At 35.8% G+C, this 26,779-nt stretch overlaps 2 protein-coding genes across 2 annotated transcripts in view; one reads left to right on the top strand and one right to left on the bottom strand.

Annotated features, from left to right (window-relative positions):
- The window catches only part of Myo95E (Myosin 95E), a 1,268,077-nt gene extending 1,267,800 nt beyond the window's left edge, over positions 1-277 (bottom strand). The window contains exon 1 of the mRNA XM_081748709.1: positions 69-277. The gene's annotated coding sequence lies outside the window, so the exon portion shown is untranslated. The remainder of the gene's footprint in view (positions 1-68) is intronic.
- On the top strand, positions 271-26,779 carry Sem1 (Suppressor of exocyst mutations 1). Its single transcript, XM_081748710.1, has 3 exons — positions 271-428; positions 19,595-19,691; positions 26,334-26,779. Exons 1-3 carry the CDS (start codon positions 353-355, stop codon positions 26,377-26,379), a joined length of 219 nt encoding a protein of 72 aa, XP_081604836.1. The 5' UTR covers positions 271-352; the 3' UTR covers positions 26,380-26,779.

Raw genomic sequence — 26,779 nt, 5'->3', positions numbered from 1 at the left:
CCCATCATGAGATGTAGTTTGCGCATCCATTCGCTAATAGTAGCAGAAGACAGGAATGAGTACCTTACCTAATTTTTCTTCTTGTTTCTTAAGCCCTAGATGTCTGGAAGAAACCCATTTTTCATTCAATGAGAGGAACACTCTTGTTCAATCCTTTGTTACACATATTTTGCACAACATAACACAATTACCACAATTTTACTCGCACAATTTCAGGAATTTTCTTTCCACCGTTTCATCGACTCACTGGCCATGATGAACTGCAGCCGCCAGTGTTGAAAATCAGCGCCATCTCTTGATAGGTTCCGACTACAAGTATCTCGAACGTAACGAAATCGAAGGAAGTGGAAAAATGGCGGATAGCAAAACAAAAGTAGATTTGGGTCTTCTTGAAGAAGATGATGAATTTGAAGAATTTCCAGCTGAAGGTTTGTTACATTTAGTTTTTTTTCTTCATTTTGTACAGAATTTACGTATATGTTGGTTGTCATGTTCTCTATTTTCATCATTACCTTATAATCGAAGGTACCTCAATGTTTTCTGTATGTGACTTTTATAAATTGAAGATGTTATCGTTGCTGTCAGTGTTCCACGACAGTGAAATATTATATAAATATTCATTTCGTTGGTAATAGTATACATGAGAACCCCTGATCTGCGTTTCTTATGTGTTCTATTACCACTTCTACATGAAATACCATAAATTTTCTACCTAGTTCAATAGTAAGAAGTATCCATGTGCACAAGACATGCGATATACGTTAAATCCCCCCCACACACACACATACACACATAGTCATAGATAAAGTACAAGGGCACTACACATGCAGTTATAAAGTACAGGTACGTTCTTTTTTATTTTCGTCTCAGTCGATAAGTAAATAAAAGTCGCTTTGTTACCCCCTTTGTAAGTTCGTACATACTCAATGAATAATCCCTAAAAGTATGAGCGTCCTGCTCCTTCGGAACTGATGCAGCTTCATGTATAGTATATCCATTCCAAGGTTATAGTTAAGGAGCCGTACTTCCCATTTAGGGAAGGACGAGAAACGCCATACTTTCAGGAATTATTCAATGACTATCTAGGATGTTAAAAAGTAGGTAATAGACTGAGTTCTTGCCCTTGTACTTAGGGTGTTTAGGTAGTGCAACAGTAAGATATATCCTCGTGCACGGGAGATGAGAAGTAGCTGTTCTTAACTATTACCGTCCCGTGTGACAGCTCGCTGCGTGCACGTGGTGCTCGATGCTGCGTTGCCAGCTTTTGCGTCGGGTATTGAAACTACACGAGTAGAACGAGTGAATTATTTCTTATTCCATATCAACATTTACTAAATGTAGAACGCTTATTTAAAAACGCACTTATAAGGGAGACAAACATTGTAAATTTCATTGGTACAATATTAAAGTACGGTAAATCCAACCATTCCTCCCTCTGACTTTATTTCTATAGGAAACTTTTACTTTCACTGCAGAAAACAGAAATTCCCATATAGCTGTAGCAAAATTACTAACATCAATACTGAACTTTGTTTATAATTACTGAACTTACGTTTGTATACCATATATCGCAAACAATACGTCTTCATTTTGAACTCGTGACATTTGTATTGCTACAATTTTAAAATTTAATATATATAATAGTAAATAAGAAAGAGAATTGTACTTACGTTTACTGTGTGATTGGGGATACTCCCAGTGAAGAATCACTGTCACTTTCGGAGCTGGAATTAACAGATATTATCACTTCTTCCACACACTGTTCAAGAATTCCCTCTTTATCCCATTGCTCGTCTAGGAGCTTCTTCGAATGCTGAACAACATTAGCCCAGTCTTCCGCAGTGACACTATCAATTGCTTCTTTTGTAAGTCTTTCCACTTCTGCCACTGTGAATTTTTTATTTTCCCTCGCGACGTATCCTTTTACTTGCGCCCAAATATTTTCTATAGGGTTGAAGTGAGCGTGGTAGGGGGGAAGTCTTATGACCTGGTGCCCCTTTTCCCTTGCTAATTCGTCGATTCTGTACAAAGGGAATTTGGGCTTGTATATGGTCACCAGTTCTAGAAGCTCTGCCTTCTTCATGTCAGGCTCTAACTGCACACTGGTATTGCGCTTTAACCAGTCCAAGATCTCAGACTTCCGGGACTGAGTTGTTGGAGGTTTGTCGAGCATAACAGAATGGTATGGTGCATTGTCCATAACGATAATGGATTTAGGGGATATGTTTTCCAAAAGAGATTCTTGGAACCACTTTGTAAATGTATCGAAGTTCATTTCCTCGTGATAATCACCAGTTCTTTTAGATCTGAAAATGAGGAGGCAGTTTGGGACAAAACCACGAGATGTGCCAGCATGAAGAACAATTATTCTTCCCCCCTTCCCTATTGGTGCGTTCATTGTACTATGCGCAGTATGATCGGTCCAGCCTTTTTCTAATGTGTGGCCTGCATTGACCCATGTCTCATCTAACCAAACCACATTATTATAATCACATTTCTTCATAGCTCTGAGGTACCGACAACGCCAAGCCACGATGTCACTTCTTTCCATCAGCACTGTGCGTTTGGAGAATTTATTAAATTCGAACCCCAGATCTATGAGACAGCTTCTAAGTGAGAACTTACTTCCGTGGAACAAGTTTGCTTCTTTAAGGCTGGCTTGGAGCTTGCTTAATGTAGGATGCTCCTTGCGCATATAATAAGAGTAAATGTGGCGACGAAGGGCATCCCGCTGGAATGAATCGAGATTTGTGACCTTCTTTTCATAGCAGCGATGTTTTCCTGGAGTTTCAAGCAGTACCTGCGATGGTCCAGGCTCGTCCTTTCCTTGTTCTTCCTTTTCCTCAAGTTCCTCCTCTTTCCTTATTTTTTCTTTCCCAATTCGCGCCACTGTTTTTCTGCTGATTTTAAGGGCAGCCGCTGTCCTTTCTGTAACTCGATTTACATCGATAAGAGGACCACCATTTTCTCTTTCCCACTCAAAGTATTCGCGTAGTGAACACCCCATCTCGCGAGCTTGGCCTCGTAAAGCAACACCCTGTCCAATTTTTGAATACTTCTTTACAGGCGAGTGAATTCTTCGTCGCCCCCTTCTTCGACGAACAAGATTTGAACTTTCTCCCACTTCATCCATTTTAGAGGACATACACACACACGCGCACAAAAAAAAAAAAGAAAGAGAGAGAGAGAGAGAGAGAATCAGAAATAAATAATGCACTAAACACTGAAGTACCGTATACACAAAACACGAAATTATTCACTGCAAGTAAATCTCAGTTTTATAAAATTAAATGACACGAACTAAAACGAATGCTACCAGCAGGTCCACTACTCAAGTTGACATCCGACTAAAACAATGTGCATTTGTTTATATTCAAACTGGCAATGTGCGGAGAGGGTGGAATGTTTACCACTGCAGAGCGAGAGAAATGAGCCACTAGAATTGGCTGAACGTGCTGTTGTCGTAGAAACATTCCTTCTTGGCTGATTGTTATGACCACGTGCAGGAAGAAAAAAAACAGAGGAAAAGAACTGTCACATGGGACAAGTTGTATAAATTGAATTATAAGTCCCCATTCACACTTAGCTGTAATAAAGACTGAAAACAACGTGCCCTGTGAGGCTGTAGCCCGCCTTCACTCGTTCACGCTCGGTCAGCAATACTGTGTGAATTAAATATTTTACTTTGGTACAGAAAAGAACCACCTCAGCTATTAACCTATATGAGGGTACCTGTGTTCTAGAACCTTCCCCGAAAGGGTCACAATCATTATTTTATAATAAAACGTTGCTTTGCCCAGCATTTGTATTTTAGTGCAAATTCGAGTGTTAATCCTAGTGAAGTTTTGGGAGCACGTTGTATGTCATTCTCAATACCGGTGAACATGACGTTCAGGTGAAGCGTTGTGACATCACATATGTTTTTCTTTTTACAATTAATGTAGATCTCCATGAGAAGAATACAATGATGGAAAAAATTATGCGATCCGATTTTCGGAAGTTTAGTAGGCCTAATTGCAGTTTTCGGTACTTTCACTTAAGCGGCATAAAAAAAGGCCTATGTTTAGCAAAAGGGGTCCAGCTCTTTTCTCTAAATAATGTTACAATTTTGGTCATTTCTGTTTACATTCGGTTAGTTTAGGGTAGGGCTTAAGTTTAGAGTTGCCCCTCCAGTCTGAAGGTGCCCTTCGACTTTGCAACATACAAAAAACAGAGCTTAAAGTATTAAAAATTGTTACATTTCACTTAACTTCAGTACTCCGTGAGCTTCACAAGAATTTAAAAGGTTTTCATTATTTTTGCGCATCCGTTATACCTGTTCGCCATATTTTACAACTACCATGCTGCTGAAACCTTCCGCATCCGGCAAATACTACTAACTTCCACATGTCTTTTCTCGTACTAAACATAACTCCCCTGCCGAATTACATTCTTACCTCATTCCTCCTGTAAATTTTCCTGATTTTTATAAATAGCGGAGGAGTAACTCTAAACTTAACCCTAGGTTAGGTTAGTTTAGTTTGTGTTATATTGGTGTAAGGGTCCCGCATGATTTTCATATATATATATATATATATAAAAAAAAAAAGCATCGTCTGAGCCGGCACGTCTGATTGGCTACTCTCGTTTCCGCCATGTTTGTTAGCTCGAAACATTGCGATCTTAGTGGCGCGGAGCGCGCAGAATAGGTTTGGCGAAACTGTGACTTATGGCTTCACGATTTTGTAGTATGGGCAGATCCTCTATTTTATAACATCCTTGATCATAGCTACAAAAAAGGTTGTGATCCGAGTTTCAAAACTTGAAATGGCATTAGTGTCGTATCGCTGGACCACTTTGAACACTGAAAAAAGGCACCAAAATGTACTGCATTCACTTATATTTTATTGGATGCGATGGAGAGGATAGTGGCAACATGTGGGTTTCGGCGATCATTAAAGTTTCAGGAGCACTTGTTAGGCTTCATAATTGCAACGCTTCACTTGTTAACATACGATACAGCTTCTGTACATTGTGCAAAAATATATTCCCGTTCACTTAGAAGTCACTTACCTTCAAAGCTGAGGCTTGTAAACTTTTCCAATTTCAGGAAGAGAATCGTGTACAACAGTTTCCTTTCCTTAAATAAATACTCAGCTAAATAGCCCTCGAAATGCACTTCCTTCTTTCCCAGCGCTATGCCTTTCGCCCTACTATATCAGAAGGAATGTACCTCTCCGTGAAATATCCTTCCACCTGCACGTACAGTGCCGCTTACAACATCAAAATCAACCAACAAAAACAACAACTTTTTGCACTTCTATTATTTCACTTACCTCACTTTCACTCATTCCTCCTCACAAACTTAAATAAATTCTTCAATTAACCTTGCAAATTTCCTAAAATTGGTCCGGCGATACTGCACTTAACCGTTTTTGGGCAAACAGTTCAAATTTAATGACACTACTGGAAATAATTGTTCAAAGATTGTAATTATTTCACTACCTACGTTTGAATTCCTTGTTAGAATCCTGGGCAGGGTGACATGACGGTACAGGTGTAGTTTTGGCGCACCATATTTTTGAACATTTACACACAAAATTCAATACTTTGCATGATAAGACATGTTTATAAAACAATTTTCTGCAGGCGACAGAATTGAATATAAAGTAATACAGTTTCATTTTAAGTTTACAAGTGCAGGATTAGTAGTGTAAAGTAATTTCATGTGTATTACGACAGATAACATAAGTGAGTGTATACGAATTATGGCTTTATTAGATGTTATTTTGCACTGGGGCAAATTTTTGCACCCTGTACAGAACCTGTATTTTGTGTATTAACTTATGACCCCGTACGACATGCACACACAAAGTCAGACCTCTATGTCAGTTGTTTCCTCTACCCAAGCATGTCTTCAATATTCAAAAATGTTGCTACTATTACACCTTGATTTCACCCCTTTCAAGTGGTTTTAGGCAAAAATGTTAAGAGATCAAAGTTTTAGCTCTGCAAACGTTGGAGACGCCCAGCAATTTTCAATTTGCTAGCACAAATACATGCTGAGATATTCAAAACAACGTTAACGCCTGAAATCGTGAAGACGCAAAATGGCAGCAGCCGCTGCGTCACCATTGGATATAAAAAAAATAATAATTGTAGTTTTGAAGTACTCTTATATCGACTCAACATTTCTGAACAAATTAGATTTTTTTTTTTTTTTTGAAAAGCTCGAGCGGCGACTTTTCTTTTTTCTCGATCACTTTGCATGGATTGACCCATACGAGTTCCTGTAGCGCTTCAAATTGGTTTACGCTGGTAACGCTGCGCTTATAAACATAAATGCAGCTGCATATCTTACTATTTAATTCTGCCCTTGCACAAATTTTCCCTTATAATCATATCTTTCCCTGCAGGGTGTTGAATTTTATCTGTAATTTTTTTTTTTTAAATGTGGTGTGCCTGAACACCGCATTTTTGTGTACTACTTGAGAAGCGTTGGGACACTTGAAAATGTTAATTGCAGTTATTATAGATCTAGATGAGCAGAACACAATCGGATAAAAAAAAATCGCTCCAATTTTTAGAACTTGAATTGAATGGGTGAGTTAAAAAAGGAACACATTCCAAAAAACTCAGCTTTCAAACACTGGGTGGAAACATGAACACACTCCAGAAATATGTTCGATTTTTCACTCATACGTTCCCGTAGACTTCAGTAAAGAGGACCTAAAATTAATGAATGCGTTCTTTATTCCTCTCAAGTGGTTTAGGTACATATAAAATGAATATAACCATCCCAGTTTAGTTTGCGTATTTTCTTGAATGTGTACCTTTTTCAACTCACTCGTTCAATTGGCATTACTCGAGCGGACAATTGTACCAAATTTTGACACATTTCTTTCATTTTCAGGTTAGGTTAGAGCTTTGTATTTCTTTTAGCAGAGCATGCATTAAATGAGAAGCTCCATTATTGCTTTGCGATTGACTTCAGGAGCCCTCAGTGTGGACATACAACATAAAAGAATACGCTGCATAAATCACGAATGAATTTATAATAGATGGTCACTAAAAAGCGTGAATGCTACCTGACTGAGTCAGGGCAAGAGCGGGCGCGTTGGCGACGTAGTGTATAATCATGAACGAAAATCGTGAAAGAGCGCGCTTACACATATAATACTTTCACTTTTAATATGCTGTGCACTGAGAGTAATTCCTTATATTCACACTCTCATTCCTTCACGAAAATGTTTCACATCGTATTTTACCTATAAATCTTCTATTTGGTAAAAGCCATCAGCCCGACGGAACCCTTGAACTAACAGCAATTTTACAATACCGTAATTTCTTTTGTCACTTGAGAAGCGATTATCTGAAGTTCGGAAATTCGGATGACAAGTTTTACACCGTTGCTTGCGTTCCTCTCATTGAGATCTATATACGGTAAACAGACGTACTTATTTTCGCAGTTTTTTTTTTTTTTTTTTTTTTTTCAGAGAGCTGTCCTGCGTGTTGCGAAGACACATAGAAAATCGGAATGTCCATCTTTTAAAAAATGTCCTGAGTAAACTTATTTGCAGTACTTTAATGTTTCTTTCTTTATTCACAATATTTTGAATCGCAGGCACTCTCTTCCTGAATGATGAACCGCTGTGTTTTATAACGCTCCTAAAAAGATTAGGGATGGAGAACAATCAACAAACCATTGTTTTACAATAAATTGCTTTTACAGAGAAGGGCTTGTTGAGATATCGGTAAGGTAGGAAAATTCTCTTTTTTAACTTACGACAGTGATGATCAAGTTAAGTACCTGTAGAAGTTCCTCGTGACGGTCTAAGTTTTCTCTCATATCTTTAAATAATACCACGCTTCGAAAATCGATATTTTTTTTAAGCTCAACACGAAGTTCATAAAAATAAACCCCTTTGTCATTCATCAAAGCATTTGGAGTTGTGTTGAATTCCTGAAATACTTTTGTTCAGTACTTCATTTTAATAAAGTGGTTGATTAATTTAATGTTAACAGTAAACAGGGTTTGAAAAAACCCGGGTATTTTTGAAAAAACCCAACCCACCTGGGCCCATGTGGGTTTTTTCGGGTTTAATTGGGTTTTATCGGGTTTAATTGGGTTTTTTCGAAATATTTCTATGTCTTTGGTGGTAAAAATGTTGAAATATGATTTATATATCAAGATTGTCATTGTCACAACTTGCAACATTTTTCTATTCTCTGCTGTTTTGAAAAAATGGCGGGCATTTTGAAATTTTTTATTGGATAGCCGAAAAAATCTATACAGCAAATTTAGAATGTCTCGTGCTTCTACTCTCAAAATTTGAACTTAAAAAGTCCGAAAAATGTACCCTGTAGCATGGATACACGCTATTTTGAATAATGGCCGCCATTTTCAAATTTTATGCTGCCAAAATATATACAGCTAATTTAGTCTCTCGTGCTTTTATTCTGAAAATTTCAACTTGAAAGACCGAAAACTGCCCTTTGTAGCGTAGATATCCGCTATTTTTTTTAAAGAGCCATTTTGTAATTTTACGTTCGTATGCCGCCAAAATCTATGCAGAAAATTTAATGTGTCTCCAGTTTTCCTGAAAATTTAAAAGACCGAAAGTTGAACACTGTGTAGTACAGGCAGACAAACGAACAAATGTAGATCATCCCAGGAGCCTGAGTGACGTTCGGCAAATATGAATACCAAATAGATATATTAATTTGAAACAAAGACATAATTCATCAAAATGTCTTATATGAAATAAATATTTTTCAACGTAAAATAAATGATTTTATCGTTGAAGTTTACTTTCGATGCTTTGTGCGTTCAATTACGGGAATTTCCCGAGCACTTGTTGCAAGACGGTTCTTTTCTAGTGTTTGCCAACTATGGAAAGTAGAAAAGCCGCACCCCCGGAAAATTCCCTATGATATAGGTCTAAGTGTAACGTATCTCTGTTCGGACCCCCTCCCCCATGGGAAGGAAAATACTATCATGAATAAAAGTGCATTAGCACCTGTATTCTGCATATCCTTAGTACATTCAATAATAATGCTATAGATTAGGATGTAGGTTAATGCTATAGATTAGGAATGGCCAAAATTTTCCGGATTTCGGAAAATTCCAGAATACAGAATTTTTTCCGAATTCCAGAATTGGCCATCCTTACTATAAATGAGAAACTGAAATCGGCATTGATCATTTTTTTGTATTTATCACCACTTCTTTAAAATGATCGAAACAAATGAATAAATTAATCTTTACGTGACAATTTTGGATTTGGAAAATGAAATTTATTCTTTAAACTTACACTTCAACTACAGAAAATTGCTTTAAGAAGTCCTTTTTTTACTCTCAACAAATGTATAAAGTTCCTTACAAATAAATTTCAAATTTTCCGTGATACAGTCCCTGTCATCTCTTCAAAATTATGTAAGCAGATGAACAAAATATATTAATCGTTGATAGATGGTGAAAGGTGAGTTTTGGATTTACAGAATGGAAGTTCCTTTTTAAATCTATACTTTGAACTAGATACAAGTTTGAAAAAACCGGTCATAAATGGGCTGGTAAGAAGTTTGCACTCGTCACCGGCTTTAATCAAAATAACAGCAATATTTCCGGCCAGGCCGGTGAAAAACCAACCCTACTCTTTTCCAAAAATTAATTTAAAACCATTAACAAAGATAAGTCTATAATTCATATTTTATAAAGTAAATGTTTCAAAATGTGATAAATGAAATTAAATATCTTCCAGCGTAAAATAAATAGTTTTATTGTTGAAGTATTCACTTCCGATGCTTTGAGCATTCAATTGCGGGAATTTCCCGAACACTTCTTTCACGACAGGTTTTCCTTGAAAATGCAGCTTGCTTTACTGTACATCGAGACTTTAATTAATACTGAAGTTTGAATTCAGCACTTGAAATAGTAAGCGTTACGTAGTCTTGAGAGCTCTGAGCATTAAGCTTCTTAATTTTGGCAGGAATTTTTATGCTGATGCTGGTGTTGATTCTACAGAATGCTTATTTGAAGGGTAGCAACAAATGACTGTTGTTGGAAAACCAAATTTTACTGAATACTTTTGTTATCAGCAAAGGTAAGAAATAATACTAATAGCTTTACTAATGTATTTACATATTTACTGTTAGTACCGGCACCTATGACCTTAAACCCGTCAACGTATGAGGGATAACGTCTCTCGCCGGCGCCGAGTCAGCAAGCACACTATTCACGGAAAGTATTTTTCTAAAATATAGAATTGCTTATTTTACTTCAAATAGGCTATAAGCATAATCCACACATTAATTTGTTCTATAATTATCTCAAGCTAAGGGAAGTTTTTTTTTTTATTCATTCATTCAGTTTATTCAGAACTTTATAAAGGTCTTATGTTGAATTTTGTTGTCTACCTTAAAGTGAAAGCATCTAATTCGCCCAAAGAAAGTTCAAAATCTGATAAAAATAACTTTCAATGTGATCACCTTAGTTGTACCAATAATATACTAACAAAAAGCTCAAAAACCCAGGTGGGTTTTAAGGCGGGTTTTTTCAGGTGGGTCCAACCCGAAAAAACCCGCTGGGTTTTTTCGGGCCGGGCCCACTTGGGCAAACCCTGACAGTAAATGAAATAAGAATATGCGTATTGCCGACGTAGTAAACTATCATATACTATTATACTTATGTCCTACTATTCGTTTGTTACAATCTGGTCATCCTAGATCTGTAATAATTGTGAAAGATATTGGCAAGGCGTGAAAAATGTTGCTTGCAGGTACTTGCCAGCAAAAAAATCTACTACCGAGTCCATTTTGCAGTCACATTGTTTATAAATAAAAATAACTTTGCGACACAGCAAACATATTAATAGGATACATTTTTTATTTTGTTCATTGCTATGTCTCTTACAAATTAATGAATGAATTTAAAATAAGAGTGACATTGAATTCACGTTTTTGATTGCTCGGACTCGACTCGCCAGATGTAAAACAGTACTCACTACTGCCGATCAAGCGAGTGGATTTTTCAAGCCCTGGATATTGGTGATACCACTACGCTTCACTCCAACTGAACTGGTACTAATACTCTTAAAGATAATTCGAGCTACTATACATCGTGCAGATCAAGTGTAAAAGTATAAAAGAAAGAAGAAAAAAAAAGCTCACAAAAGGACTTACACTGTGCAAGCCTACATTTCACTCGCAGTTCAGGGAAACAGTGACATTTGCTGAGGTATTTTACCTATTCGGTGGTAAGGTTAAAGTACAGTTGTAGGTGCACTGAACCTTACACAGTTTCTTTCTCGTGCAGTTTAAATTAAAAGACCATTCCGAATGACTGCATTATTTTTCACGTGTTGGCGCTACCAGAATTTTATTAGCTCATACCTAACGTACGGATTGAGGATGGCCTACTTAAAGGTAAGGGTATGTCAAAAGATAAAGCTTACTGTAATTTAGAATAGACTAAGTTATATTTGGGTAGGTTACGGTACGTTATGACTGGACCCCTTTTATGAAATTTAATCCAAGGTAATGATTACACATTCTCTTGATATAAGATGGATTGTGATCGTTGATTTTAAAGACACTACTAGAAATAGCTAGTCGTTGAAACATTAAAATTCTTTCACTGATTGTCTTTGTATACTTGTGCATGCAATTTGGCACAAGTGAAGCTGAAGGGTTTGACATAAAGAATTTTTCATAAATGAAAATTTAAATTTACTTCAGCAAAACATTTGCACTCAACAACACGACAATACCTTACTCAGTACAGGTGAAGCTAAGATTGCGAGAAACGAGAACCTTTGCATCTATTCCGGTTCGGTATATGACTAAGCTGGAGGGTCCTCGCAGCAGCAGTGAATGTGGAAAGTACGTTTGTAATCTTTTTATGTAGAGAATAACTTACGGATACTTACTGAGTGGAGTCGTACACTTACATGTAGACACGTGGGTTGAATCGTGGTAAAATTCTCGTTTGATTTCCTAAACTATATTTTATAACTGACGTATTAAGCACTTACCGTGTTATTTGTGTTTTTATATCGCAGGATAATAATTATTAATGTACGCTAAGATCACCAGATTTTATTTCTAACAGAGTAGGGCAGTTGGAAAACTTCTAGCATCTCCCATCATTGGTTAGATGAAAACTAGGCAAGAACTCTCACTTTGAACAGTAGACTCTGTGATAAAAATATGTGGAAACAACCAACAACCCGTTTGTACACGAGATCGTCAAATGGGTATTGGTCTTCCATGTCATTATGATGCAAATAACTATTTATTTTGTGCCACATCGTGAACTTATTTAGCCTTCTGCAACGCTCCGGAAATTTTTCCATATAAAAATATGGTGTAATTTTATATTATTAAAGAAAAAATGCCAATTTGTTTTGTACAAATTTAAAAACTGCAAAATCGATTTTGCAGACATGAAAGCCATCTTCTGTTAGGCGAGCTATACACTCCGAGATCAATCCTAGGAAATATATTAGGATTTATCTTCGGAAAAATGTTATGGCATATCTTGTAGGAAATCCTATCCTTTTTGTGCCATATACGTAAAGAGTTTTCCTGTCTGACCGAATGACGTTTATCAACATTGTGAAATAGTTCTATTTAATAAAAGTACAAAATTGAAGAATTACTATGCTAACCATATTGCACATCCCACTCATATTAATACCAGGCGTTATATTGTTAAATTGGATACTTCTTTTAAAAAAATGTCGGAAGGGTGCTGGTATACTTTTGGTGCACCGCATTTTAGAAGATTTACAAATAAAATTTAATACTTTGCATGAAAAGACATACTTATAAGGATCAAATTTCTGCAAACAACAGAATTAAATAGAAAGTAATATAGCTGTATTTTATATTTACAATTGTAGGGTTACTAGTGTAAAATCATTATAAATGTTTTAACGACAGATAAAATAGGTGAGAGACAATGTTTAGCAGAAAGGGTCCAACAATTTCGCTAGTTTCTATTTACATTAGTTTAGTTTAGGCTGGTTCAGGTTAGTTACGGTTATGTTACGTTAGATTATATTAATATACGGCTCCAGCTAATTTTCAAAAAGTGATAGAATTTCACGTACTTCTATTAATATTAGGTTAATTTAAGTTAGTTAATTTCATTAGCTTAGATTTGGTTAGGTTGTTTTAGGTCTAAGTACTTGCATCTTCCATTTCTCCTGTAAATTTTGTATGTTTTGCATACTTCTGGACCCCTTCTGCGAAACATTTACCTAAGTGAATGCATATGAAAGATGACCAGTGATACTATTTTCCACCGCCGGTTTATTTCTGTATAGTTTACAGAAGCTATAGTTTATGTTTACAAGTGGAGCGCTACTACACGATACCATGACAATTGCTGTTCAAACTCGCATCATTGCCGAAACCCACTCGTTATCACTACATTAACTGACACGCCTGCTTCCTTCGCTCGCAGCCCCTGACTGACGCTCGGGCCCCGGCTTCGCCCTGCCCTGACTCGGTTAGATAGCATTCGTAATTTCCAGTGGCCACCTAGCACAACTTGGTTTGCGTTTTTTGCACTATAGTTTTTATACTGTATATCCGGACCCCGTATTTGTACGCAGGTCGTAATAGAATTGTAGTTTATCAACAATTGCTTTTGATGGTCGCTTTGAGGGATTTTATCTATGCTATGTGAATAATATTCATGTCGGTCAACGCGAATCTTTAGGAAACTTAGATAAATTTTAATTTTTCAACAATTATTTTTAGTGGTACACCTAAAGTAAACCTGCACGATCAGAAGATACCTCATCAGTTGTGTTTTCACTTGTTTTGTTTTTACTTTCTCTCGCCTAATGTCGCTTAAAGCGAAATCTTACGAATTTTCTTTCCGAAATAGAGCGTGCTCTAAACAAGAGAAATCTCATAGGATCGTTCAGAACACAGGAAATGACATGCGATCTGATGCCATACACGTTGAGATTTTGACTCTATGACAAATCGTAAGAGATTTCCTAGGATCTATCCTGTAGTGTATAGCGCGCCTTATTGGCATGTTTTTCCAAGATACAAAAATTGACGAGAACTTGTGGAATTAGGGTAATTTTTAAGAAATAGACTTCAAGGGCAACACGTAGCCTATTAAAAGCTGTGTATGTTATAATGAACGTTATTTTTAGGTACTTTAACAACATGTCGTAATGGTCATGTACGTACTATGGCGCGGAAAAAGAAAATCGAAATCTCTAGTTGAATACATTCCATACTTACATTTGAGAGTAAATTCAATCCAATTTGGAAGTAAGGAATTAAATCTAAAGGAAAAGTATGGGGAGGCGAATATTTAAATTTTAAACACGCCTATACGCGAGCTGTTCCAGAAATATAGGGAGAAACTTGAGAGATAATTCTATAAGTGGAAGCAAATCAAAAAAAAAAAAAATCCCTATCAACTCATGTCCTGCAATAAGTAGTTCAAGAGTCACAGACTTCCGAAATCAATGGATAATGAATTGTCAAGCTGAATCTTGCCAAAATGTGTGTCCGTATGGGTAGTTCATAATGGTGCATCGGTTTACTTTCGTGCGGATGTACGCTGCTATTTGGACTGTTGATTCCCAGGAAGATGTACCGGACGAGGAGGACGTGTAGAGTGGCCCCCGATCTCCAGATCTTATTCATAAATGAAAGTGTTTATTTACTTATGCTTCAGCAAAATATTTGCACTCAGCAACACGACATACCTTACTTAGTACAGGTGAAGCTAAGACCGCGAGAAACGATTGGCTACCTTTGCATCTATTCCGGTTCGGTATATGACTAAGCTGGAGGGTACTCGCAGCAGCCAGGGATGCATTTGTAGGAGCAGGCACTAGCTTTGCACGTGTTCCGGTTCAAACCCCAGCGAAACTAATTGGCGGAAAAAAAGGGCGTCGTAGTACCAAGTGCGTTAACGACGGTGGGTATAGTAGTAATAGGAGACACTTGCGATAAAGACGTGGTCAGTACACTGCTTTGTATCCCAATTATTTAATGATGAACCCCAAGTTTTTATTTTATGTTCATAGATGAATTGATACGTGCATAAGTATGTTCCTATAACATTACTCTTTCTTTGTTACCGTAATTCATGGATTTTATGTGTAAATTTCCGAAAAAGTGGCTCCTTATCCTTAATAGGGATGTACCGATACCGATACTTCTGGACACATTTCATATATATTATCAGGATTTTTCAGAATAATGAAATGATCAACATTGTAATAGGGTATATGGTAATACCCTATCAACATTGTAATATAATGCGAAAATTTGACAGAAAGACAAAAACCAGAATTTCATATTGGTTCCACACAAAAAGTATATTTCCTCTAAATTTATTCCAGCTCACATAAAATGAACTAAAAAGCAGCAAATATTTATATAGTGTAAACTTAATTCTAAAAGTCGGTGATTAATATTAGATTTATAATGTACTTTGATAGTTACATCGTATTTACTAGTCTCCATTACATACATATAATGCAAACGGATACTGCCGTTGCAAATTTTTATTGTTTACAAAATTATGCGTACTGAACCAGGTGTTGTTGTGTATACCATTAAAAAAAAGGTTATTTAAGCGAAGTTGAAAACGATAACGCTATTTATTAACTTTAGAACTAATTGTTTTTAACCAGTAAGTAGGAGAAAATAATGACAAAGTGAGCGTCTTGTGGGTTTCTTCCATAGCATTTTCTTAAACACAATAACATATCGAGAAAGGCTATGTGATACTATGTTTAAAAAAAAAATTACGTAACAGTTTCAACACAATAACCTTGTCTTCATCAGACTTCCACTCCTTCTCTTGAAGAGGAGAGAAGGAGTGGAAGTCTGATAAAAACACAGTTATTGTGTTTAAACTGTTTTTTTTTTTTTTTTTTTTTTTTTTATTATTTTTTTTACATAGTATCACATAGCCTTGCTCAATGTGTTATTGTGTTTTAGTACAAAATGGAAACAAGACCTGATAGAGTAGTTATAGCATTTTTTCTGAATCAAAACCTCTGTCTCGTTTGGGGTTCAAATTACGGGTCTGCTATCCTGACCATGGGCGCCAGGAGGAGGAGGGCAGGGTGGGACCTCCCCTTGCTCACGAAAATGTATACTACGTAATATAGCAAACTACGTATATTAAATACCAGACGTAGTATAGCAACAATGAAATGCCCCCCCCCCCCCAGAAAATTTTCTTCGGGCGCTCATGATCCTGATTCAGGACCTTTGGCTTTTCTTCACCACTATTTTGGCATCGAGGGACTAAAAGTATCAGTTGAGTACGAGTAGGTCAAATCAAAGAAATCGGATCAACTTTAAGTCTAAAAGAAACCGATGAAATGTAAGTGTCACTGTTATTAAACAAATTGAAAATAGTTCGGAAAATGTATAAATCGGTGTCCATTTGCCGATACCGATACTCCCAAAAGTGGCCGATATCACCGATACCGATATATCGGTACATCCCTAATTCTTAATCTACCTAACTATGTACTTACCTTATAGTTGACCACTGCGTACTCTTTTTAAGCTACCATTCATTATTCCACACGATGCAAAACTTTTCCAGTACACTTCAATCTCACAACTATTTAGGATACATTACAAAATAACATGTTTGTACTAGCATGGCTCATAGCGAGTCACTTTTTTAACTAAAAATTACTTTTTTGGGAGGTAAAGTGACTTTTTCGTGTGATTTATGTTCTGCATTGGCAGTTTTCTAAGAAAAAAATAAAGGGAACTTGTTACTTATTACTCTTCTGAAAGCTTCAGTACTTGCTGCCACATGTGAAACAGTCAGCTTTATTCTCACTTCAGCTTTTATTCTTTCTAAAGTACAGTGGATGATTGGTGGATGCTTAAGCTCTCAATATGGGGTTGAGAACCCTTCTGTGCCTATTCTTTCTTCTATCATAATAGTATTTTAGTTTTCTCTCGTAATACTTAACGCTCCGCTCAACGTTATGTGTGTGTGGTTCATCATGTTCGTCTTGTGTTATGCTTCTTGTATGTTCTCCTTAAGAGTAGGTGATGAATTTGAATATTTCATGGCTTTCAGAACTCTCAACTAAGTTAAATATAATGTCTGGGATGAAGAAATTCGGAAATAGGCCAGAACTGGTTTCACTTACGTACAAGCTTCTTACATCTGCTAAGTCTGCTTACCGTAACTACAAAGCATATTTAGAAAACCTAAGAAAGGAGGAAGCTCAAAAAGAAGAAAAGATGAAACAAAACAACAAACAAAGAGAGAGGTGATGGAGAAATTGACAAAGGAAAAAAGGGGCATGATGAGATTTTGGACACTTTTTCGTGTGCCTTTGGTCACATTCCAACTATTTATAAGAGACCAGCCCAGTATGAGCCCTGTACCAGGCTTAATAGATTTAAATCAAATTTATTTTGCTTAAAACAAATAAAATGCAGTATTTCTGACCTTCTTGGATACTAATCGAATGTCAGTCTGAAACTAACAACGGAATTGTTCGGATGGAGATAGATCAGCCTCTGTAGATCAAAGTCTGTTGATCTGATTCAGACAAAATTTCCAGTTTTATATCGCGAGTTAAATAATGCTGAACTGTTAGTGGAATCAGAAACAAGGAAATTTTTAGAAAAAATGAAAACTGAAACATTTGTTTTCTTACATAGAATAATCAGGTTTTATTATAAAGCTACTGTGACTTATATAACTTTCGTGAAAATTTTGTCTTTTATAGCCATTACTTCACTGAGATAAGTGAAATACACTACAAAGTGAACATATTTTTCATCTTAGAAGAGGCAAAGAATGATCATGAATCCTCAAATGAGGAGGCAACACATAAAGTTCATTATGTTCCCTCAAAAAGAAAAATAACCAGAATTGATAACCTCTGAGCAAACGTAACAATTAATAATCATTATGCGATATTAACTGATTCAAGTTATGAGGTACATATTACATGAAGTTTAGTAGACCTAACTTTGTACCGCGACGAATATCCGTTTCTATCTTGGATAATTTTGATTAACATTGTGATCTTGGGTCACCATCACAGTCGTTGCTGTAACTTGATGTTTAAATCATTATTGGTATTATTGTTCCGTAAAATATTAGTAAAACACGGTTTTCTGAATAAACAATAATTATATATGTCACTTGTCTCCACTGTACCTCCACCGCATAATTATTTTAGTGAACAGCAAAAATACGTGGTTATCGCTTGTAACATAAATTTTGACAATCGACAGTTTAAATGTGAGTGAACTTAATTTCCTGAAATTGAAACTACCGTGAGATTTTTCACTGAAGTTATTTACAAAAAGTACAGTTATATATTAAGTAACGATTACACCAATTTTTTGAAAGTTTCTTTAGAAAAAAAATAATTATGAATTACGTAAAATTATTGCTTTTTCTCCTTCTTGTTGCTTAAATTAATGCTGTCTATACTATTTGTTCCAGATATCTGAATTACAAAGCTGAATAATTAACTGTTACTCTCCGTGTGAAAATATCTTTGAACAGATCAAAAAATTTAATAATTTTGTGAATAGCTGAACTGTGAATGATACAATTAATAAATCACTTTTCAAAAAATGAAAATGTGCTTTTTGCCATTTTCATTTATTTTCCATATGTACGTTATCTTTTCAACTTTAAATGTTAATTGAAATATTGTTTTTGAATAAGCTAACAAGAAGAAGAATCAAAATTCATTCCATTAGAATTGTCACAGCCTGGTTACTCATAAAATCAAATTTTTCCATCTGCTCATAGTTGTTTTCACACCAAGTTAAACAGTCAATTCAGTAGCTTCGTAGTACAGATATCTGGAACAGAATAGTAGAGATGACATTAGTGAGAGAAAAAGAAACAATAATTGTACATAGTTCATATTTTATATATATATATATATATATTCTAAAAATAAAAAAAAAACTTTGTTTCGTGTTTTATAAAGAAGAACTTTAGTGGAAATCTTACGGCGGTGTCAATTTCAGGAAATTAAGTTCACTGAGATTTAATCTGTAGTCGTTCAAAAATAACGTTACAAGGGGCAGTCACTTTTTTAAATTTAAGGGAATTTTGTGTTCCACTTTTATTTGTACAACAGCAATATCAGTTATGACGTATTCAACATCAAGTTGCACTAACAGTTGTGATGGTGACCAAGACCACACTGTTGATCGAAATTATCCAGGATTTTAAAAGGATATTCGTTGTGGTACAAAGGGAGGTCGACTGAAACCTCATGTGAATTGCAGAATCACCTCACATTTATTTTATAAGAATCTAGGTATGTAAGTAGTGTAGAAAAGATGTATACTGGTGATCCTACTTACTCCTACATTTGACTCAAATTTTCTACTTTTTTATCATTAAAACTCGTTTGAATCTTTGCAGAAATAATAATTTTTGGTTAATACATGATACTCTTCTAAAGTTCTAACATTTGTTATTGTTATATTTTTTTGTTAGACATTCCAGTGTAAACTGGCTTCTTGAATCTGGAATTATATTCCTAAATAAATAAAAAAAAAAAAATGTAATCTGATTTCTGCTTAATGCATTTTTCGTTATTTTTTGTAGATTGGACTGGAAAGGATGAAGAGGAAGAGGATATAAGTGTGTGGGAGGATAATTGGGATGATGATAACATAGAAGATGATTTTAGTTTGCAATTAAGGTACGTACATAAGTTACACGCAGGATAAATATATTATTGTTAAGTCTTACGTTTGCTACTGTTGGTTCTTTCGGTGAAGTGTAGGATCTGTGTATCTATACACCAAACCAATATTGTAATGTATGGGTCAGTCGCTTAGGTGTCAACAAAAAGTGCATGATTTTGTATGCTTCTAATTACAACTGCTGGGAAGAGAAAGCATAGACTAGCTTATATTTCGTATGTGTTTTCATATAGATGTGTTTTGTAATTTGATTATTTCTATTCCTTTTCCGGAAATTTAAGCAAAAATTATAGTTTTCTCTTCCCCTGCAATGGTTGTATATTAGCGCAAGGCTACCATCGTATGTTATTAATATTTTGGTCAATTACCGGAAGCAAATTATACCAGAGCTACGTCATACTTGACCTATCTTTGATATCATATATTATTATTTATCCAACAAGTTTTGGCTGTGCGCTAGCACCATAAGTGTCCAAATTGCCACACAAAGCACCACAGTTTACATTTTGCAAATACCATATTTTCAGCTCTAAGTTGAAAGTTAATATTTTACAACATAGTATTAGTACTAGGCACTGTAATATTGGAGCGTTTGAAGTAAGTGTAGGATACAGTACAGCCGTCAAGTTATTTCGGAGTACACAACTTTGTTCCTTGTGATGCACGAGTTAATGGACAATAGCAACATGAAACTGATTACTTCTTCCTATTTACCGTTTACACGTTGATATATTTGGACTTTGCTAATATCGTCCAGATACCCCATCTAATTCGGCGTGTCTATTTTTCCTGCCAGTTAAAGTAACATGAAAAGTCAGTCGTCTTTCACTCACGTTAAAGAATATTTACTTACTGCTAAATAACAAATGTCTCCATAATGTCACTGTAGATGGAGAAGGGGTGATGAGGAATGATCAGCAGCAACATAATACTCGGTCTTAGCTTGCATTTCGTATTATAGGTCCGTTCTTAACATACTTCGGGTAATTGTAGTCTAGTGTCTATTCTCTGGCAAGTAAACAATCTTTCTACACATCGTGGGTTTTATTTTGCAGAGATGTTAGGTAAGCATTGTAGTTGTGCCCACATAGACACAATAACAATATAGTATTTTGTGGAAATCCTTTTGGGTAGAGAATAGCTTGCGGATACATACGAAGTGGACTGGTACACTTACGAATAGATACATGCATTGATTCATGGTGAACATTCCTCGTTTAATTTCCTAGACTATATTACAACTGACATATTAAGCACTTATAGTGTGAGTTGTTGTATTTTTATATCGCACGGTTATGATAATTATTGATGCACCCCAAAACCACCTCATTTATTTCTAACGAAATTAGGGCAATTGGAAAAAATCTAGAATTTCCCATCTTGTGAGATGAAAACTAGAGAAGAAAAGAAACTGCAGAATCGATCATACGATCATAAAAGCCGTCTGGTATTATTGGCAAGTATTCCGAGATACAAAAATTGACAAGAACTTGTGGAATTAGATTTTAATTTTAAAGAAATAGGCTCCAAGGGCATCACGCATTAAACGTTATGTATGTTGTGATGGACGTTATCTTTGGGTACTTAAACAGCATGCCATAATGATCATGTGTGCGTAGTATGGTGCGAAACAAAAAATTGAAGTCTCTAGCTAAATACATTCCACACTTACCTTTCAGAGTAAATTCACTCCAATTTAGAAATAAGGAATTAAATCTAAAAGAAAAGTATAGGGAGGCGAGTATTTTAAATTTTGAACATGTCTACCCACCCTCGGGAGGTAATTCTATAAGTGAAAACAAGGAGGAAAAAAGTTATCAACTCATGCCCGACAATGAGTAGTTCAAGTGTCACAGACTTACATAATCAAATAATGAACTGTCGAGGCGAATATTGCCAAAAAGTGTGTCCACGTGGGTAGTACATAATGGTGCACCGGTTTACTTTTCGTGCGAATGTACGCCACTATTTGGAGTGTAGATTCACAGGATGATGTATCGGACAAGGAGGACCTGTAGGATGCCCACCCGGTCTCGAGATCTCAATGCTCTGAATTTTTACCTTTGAAGGCATACTGAGAGAGTGTTGAACGATACCCCTATTCGTGACGTACATATTTTGGAAGATCGTCTACATGACAGCTGTTCACAGAATCTTTGAGTGAATACGCCTGTACATGTTGAGGCGTTACAACTCTCATTGCTGAACATGGCGGACATCCGCAGGTGCGTGCATGGACATCTCTCAAACGAATTATCGTTTGTTAGTGATCAATGATTCCATTCATATTCATTTACCAGGTGCATGTTAACTTCCGAGAGTTCCCAGAAATCATTTCCGCCGTATAAGAAAATCACAAGCTCCACAAGTGCATATTTCTTACATGTTGCCTGCATAGATATATTCGAGTGTATAATGGGCACAATTTTGAAATACTTAGTTCGAAAGTTCATTATCAATGACTTAGGAAATCTATAACTCCTGGACTACTTGGAGTACTCAATGCCGGGAATGGATTGATACGGACTTTTTGTCTTACTTTCACTTGTAGAATCATCTTCCGAAGTTCCTCCCTGTAGTTCTGAAACACCCCATATAAGCTATTCAGGTTCATGTTGTATTATTCTACCAAATTAGGCCAGAGTATTCTGAATTGAAGAATTGATTCAATCTTATCACTGTTGATTCACTGTTTTCTCTTTCTGTTCCTGTTAGTCATAGTGCGGTTGAAAATTTTTAACAGCTGACCCCATGTCTACCAATAAAAGTGTTCTATTTTAAGTGTTACGTTACACACGAGTTTAGTGTCTGCAGGAATTACCTGCTGGCTGTATGTTGGTTTTAGGCGTCTTTGGCGCAAGGGATCCAGGTTGGATTCCCAGTGGGAGCTCAACGTGATTTTGATCCACTTAAAGTTGTGGGTCCATGACTCATATGCCTCAGATCTGAAAGAGGCACTAAATTCCAGTACAACCAATCAATCTGTTGTCTCCAGACATACTTTTAGATTTCCAAATTATGCTATGCAGAAGCATCAGAAGTCTTATAGCATGAGAGCAAAAACATTAAGATATATCGAGGAGCGTGTTTGTATTCAGCTCCCAAAAATAGGTTCCATTTTATGTTAACCGTCTGTCTTATTCAAACCACGTGTGGTACAAATTAATAGCTTTCAATGTTTATTACTATAGAACAAAAACGATAACATAGCAACAAGCAGAGTTTTGAAATTGAGTTAGAATCTCAAGGAAAGATAATCTTTATCCTCATCTTTCTACTGAAACCAGAAGTTGTAGATATTTGCCACTTCTTGCTTTAAGATTGAAACTTAGAGTGCAAACGGTAAAAGTTAGCAACAAGCGGTTATTTTGGAATAGATTCTTTGTCAAACAATAGGTTCCATCTATTCAAACTGGAAGTTGTAGGTTCCGACGTTGATAACACTAGTTAACAAATTTAAACTTTTTGTTTGTTACATGAGAAAAATCACCTGATCTTAAAGGAACTTTTTGCGCTGAATTCGAATATGCACTCGGTTTCTCTCCATCACGTACAGTTTTCCCGTCGTAACAGAGGGATTTTCGGGAAATTCCCTCAAAAATTTCCCTTTTTCAGATATTTTATTCCCCTAACTCCTGTCCCCTTACATATAATAACATAGAAATTATACCTAAGTATACCTTGATTTATATTTAATAAACCCTAAAAGTTTCGTAAAAATCGCTTTGTTCTTTCTAGAGAAATAAATATATTTGTATGTATACTGTGTGCACTGTTTATTGCACCTGATAGTAATGCTTTCAGATCTCCTGAGTTGGGGTAAAAACGATTTGCTTTATTACTACAAACACAGACATAAAAATGAATATTTACAATAGTCAACAACACACTTGTATTGCTCTCTGTAAATTAGAAACGTGTATAAAAATAGAATGTACTTCCAACGTATATTTTTTTTAAACTTACAGTATATGTATATCTTAATACATATATATACAATTCTCCAAGTTTTCTCGTTTTGTTCATGAAATGGTTATCAATATTTGTTATCAAATGTAACAGAATGCAAAAGAACTTCCACTTCCCGAGCCCCCTACCAACTGGGAAGAGATATGGCCAAAAGACCCTGATGATGATCATGACCTTGATGAACCATCGACATCAACATGTACATCCAAGGATCCAACGTTCATCCCTGACTGTGTTCGCGAGCCACATTTCATCCAGCAATGTGAACTTAATGACTAGTCCGTGATTTGCACCTGACAAAACAAGAGGCGGAACTTCTGGGATCAAGGCTCCAGCAGTGGAACTTATTGGATGCAGAAACGAACATATCAGTGTACAGGAAAAGGCATGTTCAATTTTCAAGCTATTTCTCAATGCAAGATAATGTGTGCGTATTTACGGATATAAATGGGTTGATGGCGGAGCTAGGAATTCCTTACGTTCCAGAAGAATGGAGGTTATTTATCGACGCGTCAAAGGTCAGCCTTAAAGCTGTCCTTTTACATAATGGGAATAAAAAACCTTCTATACCACTTGCGCACTCAGTGAAGATTAAGGAATCCTATGACACCATGTCAACTTTGCTAAATCTTATAAATTACAAGGACCATTGTTGGCAAATATGTTGTGATCTCAAGGTAGTTGGTATTTTATTAGGACTGCAGTGCGGTTACACGAAGTACCAATGTTTTTTATGTTTATGGGATAGCCGAGCTGATGACAAACATTATGAAGTGAAGGAATGGGAACCTAGAGTGAATTACGTACCTGGAGAATGCAACGTCAAATACGCTCCTTTGGTAGATCCTAATAAGATATTACTACCGCCACTTCATATTCAAGTTAGGATTTATGAAAAACTTTGTCAAAGCCATGGACACATCTGGTGAAGGTTTCAAGTATTTGCGAGATAAGTTCCCTAACCTGAGTGATGCTAAGATTTCAGCGGGAGTGTTTATTGGTCCCCAAATTAGGAAATTAATGCTTGATGATAGCTTTGACAGCAAGTTAAACAGTGCTGAGCTAGCTGCCTGGACAGCATTTAAGTGTGTTGTGCGCAACTTTCTGGGCAATAACAAAGCTGAGAGTTACACAGAAATCGTACAGGACATGATACAGAAATAAAAAGAGTTGGGTTGTAGGATGTCTTTAAAAATCCACTTTTTGCACTCCCACCTCAGCTTCTTTCCTGCTAACCTAGGTGCTCTCAGCGACGAACAGGGGGAAAGATTCCACCAAGATATAATGGCAATGGAGAAAAGGTACCAGGGACGATGGGATCCTTCAATGATGGGGGACTATTGTTGGGGTCTTGTTAGAGAATGCAACATTTCTTACAAAAGAAGGAAGTAGTGTACGTTTTTGTAACCCAATAGAAGTTTCATATATTGTGATAGTTTTGATTGTCTTTTCATGACCTTTTGGTACATTTGTATTATTGTTTATTGTAAATTGTCACACTTGTAAATTATATTGTATTATATTTTATATATGTGTTTGTGGTAATAAAGCAAAACGTTTTACCTCAACTTAAGAGATCTGAAAGCATTACTATAAGGTGCAATAAACAGTACACACAGTATACATACAAACATATTTATTTCTCTAGAAAGAATAAAGCGATTATTACGAAACTTGGAGGGTTTGTTAAATATGAATCAAAGTATACTTAGGTATAATTTCTATGTTAGTATATGCAAGGGGACAAGATCTTGGGGTGTAAAATAAACGAAAAGGGAAATTTTTGAGGGATTTTCCCGAAAATCGTACGTGATGGAGAGAAACCGAGTGCATATTCGAATTCAGCGCAAAAAGTTCCTTTAAGAACAGGTATTTCCTTTTATGTAACAAAACCTTTGTTAACTAGTGTAATCATAGAGCAAAAACGGTCAGATAAAGCCAGAAGTGGTCTCTTGGAATTGATTCATCGTCCCAAGAATAAGTTCCATCAAATCCATTAACCGTCTCTTCTGACAGGCAGTAACAGAAATTAGTAATTTTTGGTTTCAACATTAATTGCTATAAAACAAATACGGTAACAGCGATAAATAGTTTTTTGAATCGATTCAACGTCTCAAGAAAAGGTACAATCGTCATTAGCATCTCTCTTAAAACTGGAGATAGTAAAAATTTACTACTACTCCAGTTCAGTGTTGATTTTCATGGAGAGGAAGTGGTAAGAGATAACAAGAAATGGCTTTTAGACATAAGTTCAACGTTCAAGAATTACTCTCTGGAGCTTTGTCCTTTTATTCAAACTGGAAGTGTTGGAAATCTGATTTCCGGTTTCTCAGAAAAGTGAAAAGATGGTGATTGAGGAAGATAACAGAAGCAGTTTGTTTTGTCGAATTTTCTCGTTTCACGATTTTTTTTTTTTTTTTTTTTCAATAATTCACTTTTTTTATTCCTTGTCTTTGCTTCCCTCCTTTCAGTCAGTTTCAAAATACTGTATATAATCTTAAATTTAGTATATCTTGCATACCCATATAAAGTTATTTGCTTGAAGGGGAAAATATGTAGTTTGTAAATTTTCATTTTTTATATTTAGTTTGTGCTGAACTGGATTACAGAACTTTTTCTATTTCTTAAACTTCAACTCTCATTAATTTCATACTTGTGTCTTCTTACAGGTCTGAATTAGACAAACAAGGCTTGACAAAACCAAATGGTGCTTAGTAAAGAAGACATTGTTTCCATGTTTTGCAGTTCAAACATCAACTTTTTTTTTTTTCTGATATTGCACGAAGTTATTTAAAGAAGTTTATACAATTTGCCGTGTAAGTTGTAAATGTTAGACAGCTGTGACTATGTGTATACATGGATAATTTAGTGTGTGGTGCTTAATATAATACATCTTGATCTTGTAAAATCGGAATCCATCTGAAAAAAGATAAAATATGCTTGTCTTATGCCTCCAGCAACCCAAGAGATGAATCCCATTTTAGTGCATTGCAAAAATTGTCTGTGTAATGCATCAACATTAAGAAAATTATAATGTCTCTGAAATATTTGTAAACACATTTTTTTATATTTAATTACTTAATTTAAAAAATAATAAACTAGTACATATTTTGTA

This window comes from Thermobia domestica, chromosome 2 (genome assembly GCF_964235325.1).
Source record: "Thermobia domestica chromosome 2, izTheDome1.hap1.1, whole genome shotgun sequence".
In the NCBI taxonomy this organism is placed as follows: domain Eukaryota; kingdom Metazoa; phylum Arthropoda; class Insecta; order Zygentoma; family Lepismatidae; genus Thermobia; species Thermobia domestica.
The sequence above is the reverse complement of the archived record's forward strand: the minus strand, read 5'-3'. Positions and strand labels throughout refer to the sequence as shown.